The 15,181-nt window shown below is 36.7% G+C and overlaps 1 protein-coding gene across 1 annotated transcript in view; it reads right to left on the reverse strand.

Moving 5' to 3' along the window:
• Positions 1–15,181, reverse strand: part of Fbl6 (F-box and leucine-rich repeat protein 6) — a 190,050-nt gene that overhangs the window by 24,554 nt on the left and 150,315 nt on the right. The window contains exon 8 of the mRNA XM_090368643.1: positions 14,453–14,541. Within this exon, the coding sequence (XP_090224769.1) occupies positions 14,453–14,541 (89 nt within the window). The remainder of the gene's footprint in view (positions 1–14,452; positions 14,542–15,181) is intronic.

The following is a 15,181-nucleotide window of genomic DNA, read 5'->3' on the forward strand; positions in this document are numbered from 1 at the left end:
GTACACCAATGCTAGGAGTATAGGAAATATATTTGATGAATTTGAGGTGCTGGTCAAGACATCAGAGGCAGATATTGTTCCGATATCAGAGAAGTGGTGTCACACAGATATAAGAATGCAGAATTAGAATTTTAAGAGTACAATATGTACAGAAAGGAAAGACAGGATAGAAAGGACAGAGGGGTTATGAGGCTAGTGAAGAAACAGAAATAAAATCTAATGAAGTGCATCTAGTTGACATGGGTGGACAGTACAGCGTTCAGTCAGTTTGGTGTGACATTAAGCACTGGGAAAGCAAAATTGAGAGTAGGAGTGTGTAATATAGGCCTAATGACTGAGTACAATGAAAAACTGTACAGAGAAATAGTGAGCCAGTAAATCAGATTGTTTTATAATGGATTATAACCTTATAATTATCCAATAAATCCACTTTTGGGGGGGTTTATGGATCATTGTTTTGTACAGCACCATGTTCAAGAGGCAACCAGAGGGGAGTAATCAGATCCAGAGGGAGTAATCTGATTATCAGATTACTCCCTCTGGATCTGATTATCAGCAGTGATTATTCATGAATTAAGATTCTGCAGATAAAAAAAACACATGGCAGTGATCACAGTGTGCTAATGTGGGATTTACTTAAAGATGTAACTACCATTAAGGGTAAAAGGAAAGGCTTTTGTAAAGGTGACAACAGGGGTCTCAGACAGTTTTTAAATTCTATACAGTGTGACCAACTGATGATGTTACCAACAGCAAATTCTAAATAGGAAACATTCAAGGAAGTAATCTTCGAAGCTACTAGCCTTTTTGTTCCAATTAAGAAATACTGTTCAAGGATTAGGCCTAAATGGATGTCAGATGAACTAATGCGATTCGTGGCAGAGAAGAAAAAATCATGGGATGCATATAAATTATCAGGCGACACAGAAGCCTATGGTAGATATAAGCTAATCTGTAATCAAGTCACAAAGGAGGTTAGGCAAGCGAAGGCAGATTACAAGAAATATTTTGGCAAAGGATGCAAAGAAAAACAGCAAAGACTTCTTTACTTAACTCTAGAAGGAAGGGGACAGGGGAAGTATGGAGACCTCGTCCAAAAAAAGACATCGAGCTTCTTGAAAGGGTCCAAAGATGGGCAACTTGCATGGTGAGATTGACAAAGGGGCAATTATATGAGGAAAGACTCAGTACGTGGGCCACAGAGCTTGCCAACCAGGCACCTCATAGATGACCCGATTGAGGTTTATAAGGCTTTGAGAAGGATAAATAAAACAAATGAATGTGGAATTCTCACTATTATCAATAATTCCAGAACTAGGGGTCAAATTAAAATTACAGTAGTTGAGGTTTACATTAGATTGTAGAAAGTTTTCTTTTAATCTGCAAGTTGTTTGTTATTTGGTTTTTAGGAGCATTAGCAACTAAGGCCATATTGCTCCAGGGATATGCAGTGGTCATTCTCTGACCTTTCCGCATCCTCCGTATTTGGTGGTCATGGGCTTCAATCTCAGTCTAATCAAGAAGCGTGTGCTACGCACTGCTGCTCCTGCCCACCTGGCTACCCTGCAAGTTGTAGAATGCTGGAACAAGGTAGTTGAGGCTGATGGTTTGAATAAATTCAAAGGTCAACTGGGAAGTTCATATGCTCCCCTCCTCATGCAGGTGAGGAGGGGAGCATATGATTTATATTTATCTACTTAAGTAGATAAATATAAATTTATATTTATTTATATTTATCTAGATGATCAGGATCCTCTAGAAAAGACTGCAATAATAATTCAGACACAGCATGGGTTTGTTAAGGGAAAGTCTTGTTTTGTTTTGAAAATTTGATTGGATACTATGATGTGGTTACAAAGGAACTGGATGCACAAAATCATTTTGATATCACATATTTGGATTTCAGGAAAAATTTTTGATACCGACTGTTGAACATGGAATGGAAGCAAATTAGAGCAGTATGGTATTAAGGGCAAGTTGCTACAATGGATAAAAGGGTGGTTGAGTGGGAGAAGACAAGAGAGTGGTAATCAATGGATGCTGCTCTTCGTATGTTATTAGTGGAGCCCCCCCCACCCCAGGGTTCAGTGTTGGGCCCACTGCTGTTTTGTATATTTATCAACGATATTTATGAAGGTATAACAAGCTTGATATCCAAGATTTCAGATGATACTAAGGTTGGCAGGGTTGTTACTGACAGTATTTGTAGTGTGCTTCTGCACCAGGATCTAGAAAAGTTTGGATGGCTGAGAAGTGGCAACTGAAGTTTAACGTTGACAAATGCAAAGTACTGCATATGGGTAGAAGTAACCCCAGAGAAACGTACCAACTGTGTGATAGAAAATGAAAAAGACCTGGGAGTAATTGTGCAGTCAGATATGAAGTTTTCTGAGCAGACAGGCTGCCAGATCAGGTCATGGGGTATTGTCAATGATATACAGGAATTTTGCTAGTAGTCAATAAGGAGATGTTTATCCCTTTATATAAGGCAATGGTCACGCCAAACCCTGAGTACTGCGTACAGGTCTGGAGACCTCATTTTAGGAAGGATGTAGAGTTGCTTGAATGAGTACAGAGAAGAGCTACAAAATTGGTGGGGGGGGATGCAGGGGTTGTCTTACAAAGAAAGGCTTAAGTTCTGCAAATAGCAGCATCTGGAGACTAGGCACCTGTGAGGTGATCTGATCGAGGTGTATAAGGCCTTGAATGGATTGACCAGGCTCAATTCTGATGGGATTCTTCCTCTTGCTCAGATTATGAAGGCCTCCCCAGCAACTTTCCAGTTCCTTCTGTTTTGTGCAATGGACAATTCCAATTGAGGAAATACAGCTGTAGAATAGATGTGTGGAAATTTGTCATTAGCCATCAGGTAGTTGATTGCTGAAACAAACTTCCATCTGTCTTTGTGTAAGTTGATAGCTTAAATAAATTCAAGGAGGAACTGGATAAACTTTTGGAGGGAATAGATGTGACATGGTTTTTTTTTTTTTGGCTGATGCTTCATAAGCTTGCATCACGTGGTTCTACTACTACTACTACTACTACTTGGTGGTTTTTTTTGGTTTTTTTTGCCAATGCAGCAAAAGCCTGAGGCCTTGCTTGCACTATATGGTGAATACTATTACTACAACTATTTCACTTTGGAGTCAAGAACTTTTTTATATTACATTTAAGGGCTTCCAAAATTTCAACTGCTATATGTTAATATTGATACAGTCTCACTAACTCATGATAGAAATACTGCTGACTACCAAGTCCATAAGTTACTAAATTTATTTTTAAAGTCATACAGCTTGTAGTACAAGTAAATCACTGTTTGGATCAGATCAGCACATATTCATCTCAAAAAAATACAATTACACTGGCTGCAGTCGTCAGGTAACATGTGGCTGCAAACGGAACAATCTAAAATACAATTTTGAGGGTTCAGCTTACATTTTACACCTTACATTTTGAGGGTACAGCTCTAAAACAGTGTTCATAGGCCGGCCGCTAGTTAGTACACTGGACCGAACCTATTTGTAACTCTTTAGGAGGCTTCCGGATCAGCTATTATATAATCTTGCTACCTCTACTCTGCCAGATAGTGACTGGATGGAGTCCGAGTAGTGTATGCAGGAGGCATTGTCAAGGCCACGTTATGTCAAGGATCTGGGAATATTCTTACCATGTGTACACTATATCCAAAAATTTCATTACTTCATACAGCATGTCCTCCCCCACTTTTTCTTACTATTGAATACACTATGAATAGTAAAACTAATAGAGTAAGCTTATCAGCTAAAAGATCTAAACCTCCTAAACACTTCCTAGTTCATTTCACAAATATATGTGGTCCCAATTATAATTTCAGCAATGTCCATTTCCACTTGTAGTCTGCCAAACCCCATGTACTTTTTCTGACAGAATCTAAGTTATCGGTTGATTCAACTACTCCTCATCTCAGTTGCCCAAATTATTTGCTGTATGATTCCTTTCGCCTCAAAGGTGGTACTTGTGCATATGTCCGTTGCGATATTCCCTGTCAGAGACTTGGTAATTTGGAATCTCCTCTTTTTGATCTTCTCTGGCTTAAAATCTCTCTACCTCATTGTGTCAAATTCATCAGTTGTCTCTACTGTTCTCTCAACTCTACTAATCACTTGGAGCTCTTTGACTTCCTCTCTTTGCAACTTGACTTTCTCCAGTCCAACTTTCCTAAGATGAGGTAATTTTCCTTGGTGATTTTAATGTTTACAATTCCAGCTGGCTTCCGTTTTCTAGTCACACCGAACCGGCTGGTCGAGATGCTGAGGCTTTTGCAATTACTAATGACCTTGCACAGGTTGTTCATTTACCTACAAGAATACCAGACAATCCTAACCATACAGCCAGTACGCTTGATCTTTTTCTCACAAACAACCCTTCTAAGTACACGGTCGAAGTGAGTGGTCCTTTAAGCACCTCAGATCACCACTTGGTGATTGTCTTTTCTCGAATGAAGCCTTTACCTCATGGCTATTCACCTCGTATTTTTTGGCATTATAAGAATGCAAAATGGGATGACCTGCGAGATTTTTTTTCTTCTTTTCCTCGGTCCGCTGACTACTGTTTCAAAACTTCTGATGTCAATGTTTGCTCAGATTGTGTCAGTGAAATTATTCTTGCAAGAATGAAATCCTTTATTCCACACTTCACTTTAAAATCCCGTCCTTTATCTAAACCTTGGTTTTCTAATAAATATGCTAAGGCTGTTCAAGAGAAGAACATTGCATATCGTAATTGGTTTGTTTCTAATTCTTCAGTTTCATTTTCTGCCTACACCAAAGCTCGCAACAACTGTAAAGCAGTTATTAATCAGTCCAAACTAGATTTTGAACAGACTAAGAGTAGTAAACTTGCATCTTGTCCTAATGGTAGCCGAGCATTCTGGTCTCATGCCAAAGCTATTGGCCGCAACGTTTGTCCATCTCTGCTCCCACCTTTCTCAAAACCAGATGTTTCTGCTGTCACTTCAGCCAAGGATAAAGCTGACCTGCTAGCATCCCATTTTTCTTCCAACTCATGTATTAATGATCTCCTACCATTCCCAAGACGCTCCATTTAATGTCTCCTGTGGTCTTCCGCCAAAAGGATGTCAGAAAGATTTTGATGAATCTTGATGCTAAAAAAGCTCCAGGTCCTGATAGTATTTCTCCACTTGTTCTCAAAACCTGTGCTCCTGAACGTATCCTGTTCTTTGTCGCCTTTTTTCACTTTCTTATTCCAAAGGTGTTTTTACTTAAGCTTGGAAATTTGCTCATATCCAGCCAGTTCCTAAAAAGGGCGAAAAAAAAGTCTAAAAAAAGTCCCTCCCATTGCAATTATTTCTACTCTTTCTAAAGTAATGGAGAAATCAATTAACCGCGAACTCTTAAACTATCTAGAAACCTTCTGTCTGATCAACAATCACCAGTATGGATTCCATCAGTGTCGATCCACTTGTGATATTCTGGCTTATGTTACTCATTTATGGAAAAGTTCGGTGAAACACAAGCAGTTGCTCTTGACATATCAAAGGCTTTCGATTGTGTTTGTTATAAATGTCTTCTAAACAAGCTTCCATCTTATGGTTTGCCAACTGTTTTTAGTAACTGGTTATCCAGTTTTCTCTCTGATTGCTCACTGAGGGTGATGGTAGATGATCTCTTTCTTCTAACTTCTCAATTAATGCTGGTGTCCCCAAGGTTCAGTTCTTTCCCCCACTCTTTTCCTCTTGTATATTAATGACCTTCTTCCATTGACTGGAAATCCTATCTATAGTTTTGCTGATGATAGCACATTGCATTCCACTTTCCATTTTGAGAAACCTTGCCCTGCTCAATCAGCTTCAACTTCTCAAATATCCACTACCAATTCCTTAAATGCTGATATCCGGGTAATTCTCCAGCGGGGCAAAGACAACTTAGTTGATTTCTATCCTTCTAAAAGGAAGTCTTGTCTTATATCTCGCAAAAAGGATTCTTCTGCTCTTATGCTTATCTTTGGTGACATTCCGATTTCTAGGCAAAATGATATATCTCTTTTGGGGATTATCCTGACTTCTAATCTCTCTTGGCACAAGTACATTGCAAATATTGCTTCCTTTGCACCTAAAAAACTTGGTTTTCTCTTTCGCTCTCAGCATTACTTTTCTTCCAAACAGCTGTTCACTCTGTACAAATCACAAATCCGCCCTACCATGGAATATTGTTCCCACATCTGTGGCAGTGCCCCCAAAATCTCTCTCAGGTTTCTAGATTCCATTCAGAAGAGGGCAGTTAGATTAATTAATGACTTCTCTCTAACAGAGTCTCTCCACTCTCTGTACCATAGATGTATTCTTTCTGTTGCATGCCTTTTCTACAGATACTTCCAACTTCAAACTCACAGAACCAACTTTTCATCTTCCTCGTTTATTCATTCAACTACCATTTTCTGGAACAGCCTACCTTCATACGTATTTCCTGAAAATTACAGTCTACAGAAGTTCAAGTCTAATGTCAACAAATATCTTCTTTCGTCTTCACAACCTCCAACCCAAGCACGGTACTATAGGTTCTAATACCTCTCGTGTTTGGGGTTTTCATAAAAAAAAAAAAAAAAAAAAAAAAATCTAATCTGTATGCTGCCACAAAAAAATGACAGTAAAAAAAGTAAGAACAATGTTGAATTATAAAATTATAATACATACCAAAGGCAAAATATGGTAGTGTGTTGCCTAACAGGTGTCAATTTTCTTTTTAATTTTTTTTTTTTTAATTCCACTTGAACATTACTAATATTTTATTTTCTTAAAATTTTGCAGTATTTATTACATGAAATGAAAAGTTGCATACAATTAATAGTGCAAAAAAAAAATTAAATGCAGTCGAAATTAGTTATAACGAGCACAGAAATAACAAGATCACAGTTGTAATGAGAAAAAGCCATAATGATTTCAATTTCCAGATTATTCCCATACAATTGCTCACTGTTATAATGAGCACACTACACATATAATGTACAAATTTTGGTAACTATGTAAGCATGCTTGATTGCTCAGGTAGTCGAAAAAATCCAATTCCTGGAATAGACAAAAATGAAAGGGGCGACAGCTTTTATGGACACCAGCTTTAGGGGTTTGGTTTATGACTTAACCTTGTCCTTTTAGGGACACGGTCTATACAATAGTGCATTGCCATTCCACTTGTAATTTCTATGGTCTAAGTAAAAACAGTTAAAACGTACCAGTCCTTCGAAAACACGTCTACTGTCAAAAGAAAGTTTCTCTTGATTTGTGAAAAAGTCAAAATTATTCACGAGTTAGAATGTGGTGCAAAAAATGTTGAAGGTGTAAAAAGTTTTCTTTGTCCTCTTCAACAGTATTGACATTGTGGAAGAACAAAGATGTTTATATATTGACACTGGAAAAGAACATAACCGGGGGGGGGGGGGATTAGAAGGTGCGAGGTTACAAATGTCAATGAAGCATTGATTCAATCGTTCACTACACAAAGAATTGCTGGACTTTCAACAGACAGTCTGATCTTGAAGGCACAAGTGGAAAAATCTGCTGAACAATTTGGACGTGATGATTTTGTATATAACAACAATTGGCTGGATAAATTTAAAAACCCTGAATACAAGCATATTAATACAAATAATGTGTAGGTATATACTAATATTATTTTTTCTCTCTAATATTTCTTTTGTTTTTTGAATCTGTCTCTTTATCAAGTCATTGAGAATTAAAAAAAAATAGGAGGTAGATTTAACTCACCACTGATAATGGTTATAATGAGGAAATTTTGTTGGTCCCTTGATGCTTATCATAACCAAGTTCAATTGTATTTAAAAAAAAAAAAAAATGCTGTGTTTTTTATTATTTTCAAAAAATCAATAAACATTTTAGACATGAATCTATTAGTACAAGCCATTTTCCAATGGATCGTTAAGTACATGAAATTTTAAATGTGCACACTCATATTATTAGTACTACCAAAAAGCAATAATACCCGTCTCATCTAATAATACGGCAAATTCTTCTTTAATTTATTAAAACTACACACTTCCACAACACTAGATGGTAGTTTCAACCATGTGGTGTTGTGGAAGTTTTAATTTGTTCCAATAATCAATTTACCGTCTAGCTGCATGAAAATTTTTACATATATGTCCTGTAGGATTTTTTTAAATTTGAGTTTATGTCACCTTGTGTGCACTGTCTGCAATAGAGTTAGAATACCATCATCACTCAATCCACTGAAAGCCTTAAACACTTCAATCAGCTCTCCTTGAATGCCCAGTTTCTAAGCACTGCAATTCACAGAACTAGTCTTTTGTGGTAAGTGCAACCCCCCCCCCATGTGTTCTTGACTAATCTGGTTTTTCTTCTCCCCAAGAGATCCAGAAGTCTCTTAAAATGAGGCTTTCAACCTGTACGCAGTACTCAAGATGGTGGCCTAACCATTGCCTTATACAATGGGATAATTACCTCTTTGTTTATGCTGACAAAGTTCCTTTTTTTTTTTTTTTTTTGTTTTTAGGAGCATTAGCAACTAAGGCCATATTGCTACGGGGATATGCGGTGGTCATTCCCTGACCTTTCCGCATCCTCCGTATTTGATGGGCACGGGCTCGAACCCCAGTCTAATCAAGAAGCGTGTGCTACGCACTGCTGCTCCTGTCCACCTGGCTATGGAGGCGCCACACACAGTTCCTGTATATCAGTGACAGAACCCCACAAGCTGTTCTGGTAGCATGTCTGAATTACTCGAAGAACTTCTTGTTGGACTGTACAATCACTTGTAGGTCTCTTCTGTTCTCCACCACCTCAAGCATAGTACCACCATTTAGTATGTTATTATTTTGGGATTACTGCTTCCATATGCAGTACCTTTTATTTGTCGATGTTAAGCCTCAGTTTCCAATTCTTAGCCCCTCTGTCTAATTTTTCTAGGTCTTGTTACAGCAGTACACCCTGATTCCTCTCATTAACTGTTCTGTCAACTTTTGTGTCATCTGCAGACTTGGACAATAAGCTTGATATTCCCTCATCACTATCGTTTATAAATATTGAAAACAGTATGGGAACCAGCACCGAATCCTGAGGGATGTCACTAATAGCATTAATCTGCAAAGAGCAGTCTTACCACACACAGTCTTCTGGCACTTAACCATCCTTTTATTCATAGCAGTAATTTGCCTCTAAAGTCACACTACTCCAATTTGTATAGCAGTCTTTTACGTGGAACAGTGTTCAAAGCTTGAACAAAATATAAGTGCAAGGTGTGTCTGAAAAGGTTTAGGACTAAATTCATAAAAAATTGAAATCTCAAGGGAAAATATTTATTACCATTTAATCTTCAAAAGTACATCTCTCGTAACTGGATACACCACTTTACAAAGTCATACAGCTTCTGGATGACTCTGTGGAAACCACAGTCACGCTGGTTTGGATATCTGAAACTCTGTCAAACCGGTGCCTCTTCAGGTGGGATTTCACTTTGAGGAATAGAAAATAATCAGCAGGTGCCAAATTTAGAAAGGAAAACCCTTCCATGTGAGTAACTTCTCGATGATGGTTGTGTTGTGAAGGCACATTTTTGTGAAGCAAGAACCACTCACTTGAATTGGCTGTGTCTGGCCTAACATACTGAATTCTTTTCAACAGTCTGTCCAGCACTGTAACAGTGGACTGTCTGTCCTGCCAGTACAAATTCTTTGTCCACAACTCCTCACCAATTAAAAAAAAAACACCAACATCATTTTAGTTTGAGACTTGGAACTTGAATTTGTTTGATCTTGGCAAATTTTCTCCTACTGTGTCTGGTCAGAATTGAAGACACTTTTACATTTATTCCCAAATCATGACTTTTCTCAGCATTACCTAGTACTTGATAAGCAATTCCTCAGATCCTCTACTCTTAATATCATTGGTACAAACACATACAACAATATCACCTTTTGTTCCTTTAAAAGCCACCAGCCACTCTATAATGACATAAACTTTAGCCCCTGGAAGACATATCTTGGCCTTATTCCACCTGTCCTTTTTTACACAAAATATTTCCTGTTTCTCTGACAATAAAATCACCAATTATGGCTACCTCCTGCAGGACCAGAGATCTCTGGTCCTTTAGGATGTCGTTATGTTGTCTGTTTTGAGCACAGGCTCAAGCATTGAGCTGGGCAGCTAAGTCCCTCTCTTTTATTTCTTTGAGGGCATCAAACCTGTTATTCAAGTCTCGTATAAGCCCATCCAAATGCTGGCTAGAGATAATTTTGCAGATAGCCAACAAACATGCAGAACACATTACAACTCTTATTTGTAAGAACCAGCATTGGGAGTGTTTTGAGGCTTTTGAGTCACTGCTCTAGTCTAAGGTATGGTTGTAATCTAAATTAATGAATACTGCATGAAACTAAGTGATATGAGTATAATATAATACAATATAACACAAGTATAGTATAGTTTATACTATACTTGTGTTATACAACTATAGTATAAACTACAGTCGTGTTCATACAATCTGGGGTTCGAACTATCGTGATATTCTTAATCATACCAAGATTTTTTTGGCAGCAGTGCTTATTTACTATTTTAAGTTGCACTGTGTACTACATTGTACAGTTATATTCTGAGATTGTGTTTGTATTGCTATATATTTATAATTTAAGCTTAATAATAGCAGTAATTATAATAGTAATTGATAACAATGGTTTACAGTGTATCTGGGGTTTGAGTAAAGTATGTAGCAGTTATTTATGCATTTTTACTGATTACTAAACCAAAGTCTGTTTGTTTCTATCACGTAAAGATTTTTCACAATTCATTAACAAAATATTACCTACGTATTATATGCAAATGTGTACATAACTATAGTTTCTGCAATGGCTTACAAGTTTTATACCCCTATATTTATAATCAGTATCAAATATTTGCCTCAAATACAACAGATTATGCATGTTTAACCCATTAACTACATACACTGCAAGGTAGCCGACCTTAACCCAGGAAGGTAGACGGCCCCCACCCCACTCTTCCGGCCCATCTGTGATTCCCAGAATTTTATTTTCTGAGTGGAGTCTAGGAGACTCCCGTGTGTGGTTACGGGTTAAACTTGTCTGAGCATGCACTCACTTGTTTCTACAGTCCACTCAACCACAGAGCCTATATAAGTGGCACATCCCTTATGCGGTCACAGTACTCCTTAAAAACCGTCGTGAGCTCTCATTGTGTGTTAGTTTTCTTTTAGTATGGCAACCAGAAAGTGTATAAACAGTCCTGACATATTTTGTTACATATGTGGTTGTTTTGTTCCTGTAAAGCAGAGGCGAAATATTACCGATTTTGTAAAAAAATTGTATTATGCATACTTTGACATAAAACTAGGCGATCAGGATAAATCGTGGGGACCGCATAAAGTATGCCATACATGTGTTGAACATATTAGAAAATGGAGTCAAGGAAAAAAGGTGTGCTTGCCATTTGCTATTCCTATGGTGTGGCACGAGCCAGTAAGCCATGCTGAATGTTACTTTTGTGTTTATGATGTTAAAGGTTACAATTCAAAAAATAAAAAGGACATAAAATATCCAGATCTACCATCAGCCATAAGACTGGTTCTGCATGGACCTGATCTGCCTATAAAACCTCCACCAGAAGCTTTGGAGTCCACATCTTCTTCCACCGAAGCAGAAGCTAAAGAGGTTAGTGAAGAGGAATGTTATCAATCAGAAAATATTTTAACACCACAGCAATTCACGCAAGTCGAACTGAACGATTTAGTAAGGGACTTAGGTCTCCACTGCATATCAAGTTAGGCATAATGAAGCAATTTGTTAAAGCACTGAATAAGGATGGAAACTGCTTTAAGTACCTTTGCAGTAAATTTCCCGGTTTATCTGATGCAAAACTTAAGAAGGTTATCTTCGTTGGGCCCCAAATTAGAAAATTGGTCTTAGATGGTCAGTTTGAAACTACTATGACTGACGTTGAAAGGGAAGCCTGGATTGCTTTTAAAAGTGTAATGGAACACTTTCTAGAAAATCATAAATCACAGGATTATGAGAAAACTGTTCAAAATATGCTCGAAAAGCTTCAATTTAGGTTGCAATATGAGCATCAAAATGCCCATCTTGATTTTTTCCCCGAAAATCTTGCACAGATGAGCAAAGAACAAGGGGAGAGATTCCATCAGGACATAAAGGAAACGGAGCAGAGGTACCAGGGAAGGTGGAATACAAGCATGATGGCCAACTACTGCTGGTGTTTAAAAAGAGAAAAACCTGGCACTGTACATAAAAGAAAAACGATTAAACGTTCTTTTCAAACAAAGAGACAAAGGTCTGATTAATGAAAGTTTCAGAATTTTGATTAATACTTGTTAGTATTTACGTATTTTTTGATATATGAAAATGTAATCCTATCAACTTGTCATTACTAAATACAATAAAGTTATAAATATATACTTTCATAAAAAAACAATACTTTTTTATTTCTTAAATTGTGATGTATCTGGATGTGAGAAAAAAATCTAAGTCATATTTGAAATCACAGCAACATATTTGGCAGTAGGACCTACTGAAATTCAAACCCCAGTGAACAAACTTAAATTTGTAAACTAGTGTAATAGTAACAACAATATTTAATAATACACTTTTAATATAACTAAACTCTTATGGAATTATACAGAAGAATACTACTACTAAATCATGTTTATATTGTTCTTATTTTAATACTATAACAAAGGTGGCAGACTACAACTAATTTTTTAAGCAATTTTGCAAACCAATAAATAACAAATTAACCAACTTTACATTTCTGCTTATTGTGTAAATAAAATACTTATAAAAATTTTTTTAAAATGTGCATATTATATTAGATACGTTTATTCGCTTACATTTTCAAACCTCTTCAAAATTTATATGAAAAAAATTTCAAAATGTAAGTATGCAAAATTCAGAACATACATCTCTCATTTCCTGCAGGAACGGGTGTAAAAGTTTAGAAGTGGCAGAACAAGGGCTGATGAAGTCCATTCGGACTGTTTAACAACAACAAACACTGCTGAATAAATAATAAGAATATTGCTCTCATTCAAGAAAACAGATGGATTACTGTTTTTGCTCTTGCCAGAAGCTTGTACAAGGTTTGCCCAAGGTGGATCCAAAGATCGCTCATGGATGAGCATAAACAGAAGCATTTGGAGATTTGCAACACACACTTTTTGTAGTGATATTTTGATAAAAGAGGGGTATTCCTAAGATGAACTGTTATGGGAAATGAAACATGGGTGCATCACTATGAGTGCAAAAGTAAGCAGAAAAGCATGGGGCTGGGTCTTCCCAGTCCAACGACAATATCATCCCCAATAACAAAAAAATTCAAGTGTGACTTCTTTTGGTGAAATCATATTGATGTTGTTCTGGGATTTCAACAGGCCTATTCATCAGGAACACGGAGATGTTTGTTATTTGGTTTTTAGGAGCATTAGCAACTAAGGCCATATTGCTCCCTGAATATGCGGTGGTCATTCCCTGACCTTTCCGTATCCTCCGTATTTGGTGGTGACGGGTTCGAACCCCGGTCTAATCAATAAGTGTGTGCTACGCACTGCTGCTCCTTCCCACCTGGCTACGGAAGCGCTGAACACGGAGAGATGGCCGACTGTGCAAGATATTGTATCATTTTGGAAAAGAAATTTAAACATGTCATTTGCAGTAAATGCAAAGGTCAAAGGCCATCAAAAGGTGTTCTGTTGCAGCATGACAATGTTCAACATTCAGCCACTGCAACCACTGAAATGATTCAAAAAATTTATTTTGAACTTCTCCTGCACATGCCATACAATCTGGACATTCCTTCAGACCATCACCTTTTTGGCTGTCTGAAAAAAAAAAAGACAAAAAACATTATGTGGATGTCACCTTGTCAAATGATGACAAAGTTAAAGAAGCACTACACAAGCGGCTTCACATAAACAAATAATGTTTTTCTTAAATGGCATTAAGAAGGTTAATGGAGCTTCTTGTTTCGAGAAGCAAGGAGGATTACACGGAAGTTTCCAGACTTTACTTTTCTCAATTTAATAAAATATAAATTGCCTTTAGTTTTTTAATTTATTTTCATACATACCTAGAAAAAGGAAGAAAGTATGACTGAGTTAGGAAGTGTCAAATTTATAGTAACAGACAAATTTATAACCAAACCCTGGTATTAACTATATACAACAGTCTTTATTTGTAACTCAATTCAGAATAACATATTTGTCAATGATTTGTACTTCCTTTGCAATGCAAGTGTGAATCATTAGCAGAAACCTTGGTATAGCTGGGAGCAATAGGAAATATTCTGTCTTAAAAAAAAATAATAATAAATATTAAATCTAATATTTTGAAACTATGCAGGGAAAAGTAAAACACATTATATAAATCTTGAAACAGGGTTATTCTGGAACTAACTGCTTACCTTTCTAAACCACTATCTCCGATTCCAACACTACAGTTATGAACTGCCACACTTAATTCTTCTAAGTCTGGAAAACCTAAAGCTTGAGCCTTTGATAAATGATCGAGGAAAAATAAATAAATAAAAGAGAGAGAAAAAGTTGAGTGTAATGTTTATGCTAAGTATATGGATGACTAAAAGAGTTTTCAGAGATTTATAACTATATATACCCTAACACTACATATTTATGTTAAGTATACAGATGACCAAAAGAGTTTTCAGAGATTACAGGTGACCCTCGCTTAACGCTGATAATTCGTTCCGGTAAAACAGAGCACTAAGTGAATCTGCGTTAAGCGAGCGCCGCATTCCCATAAGGTAATATATGTATTTGTGAGTTGAAGTCGGTGCCATAGGATATTTCCTAATCAATAATAAACGGTAGAGAAAAGATGCAGTGTTGGTCAAAATATTTAATATTCAAATATTTGTACATATAAAATATTCTGCATTACATACATATATAATTATGTGGTAACTATTTACGTATCAAAATTAAACTTAAAATTCCAATTAAAATCATGAATTTAATTGATCTCAATTGATTTAATTTAATTGATGAATTAAATCAAGAAAAATGTGTCGATTTTGGGTTGAACTTTGGTCCTCTTCCAAATAAACCAAAAGGGGTATTAATTTTAAATCCCCCGCAGCGTTACCACCCAACAATAAAGTCAACCGATTCTTCGC

This window comes from Mastigoproctus giganteus, chromosome 2, assembly GCF_048544385.1.
Source record: "Mastigoproctus giganteus isolate SK-2022 chromosome 2, ASM4854438v1, whole genome shotgun sequence".
Lineage (NCBI taxonomy): Eukaryota > Metazoa > Arthropoda > Arachnida > Uropygi > Thelyphonidae > Mastigoproctus > Mastigoproctus giganteus.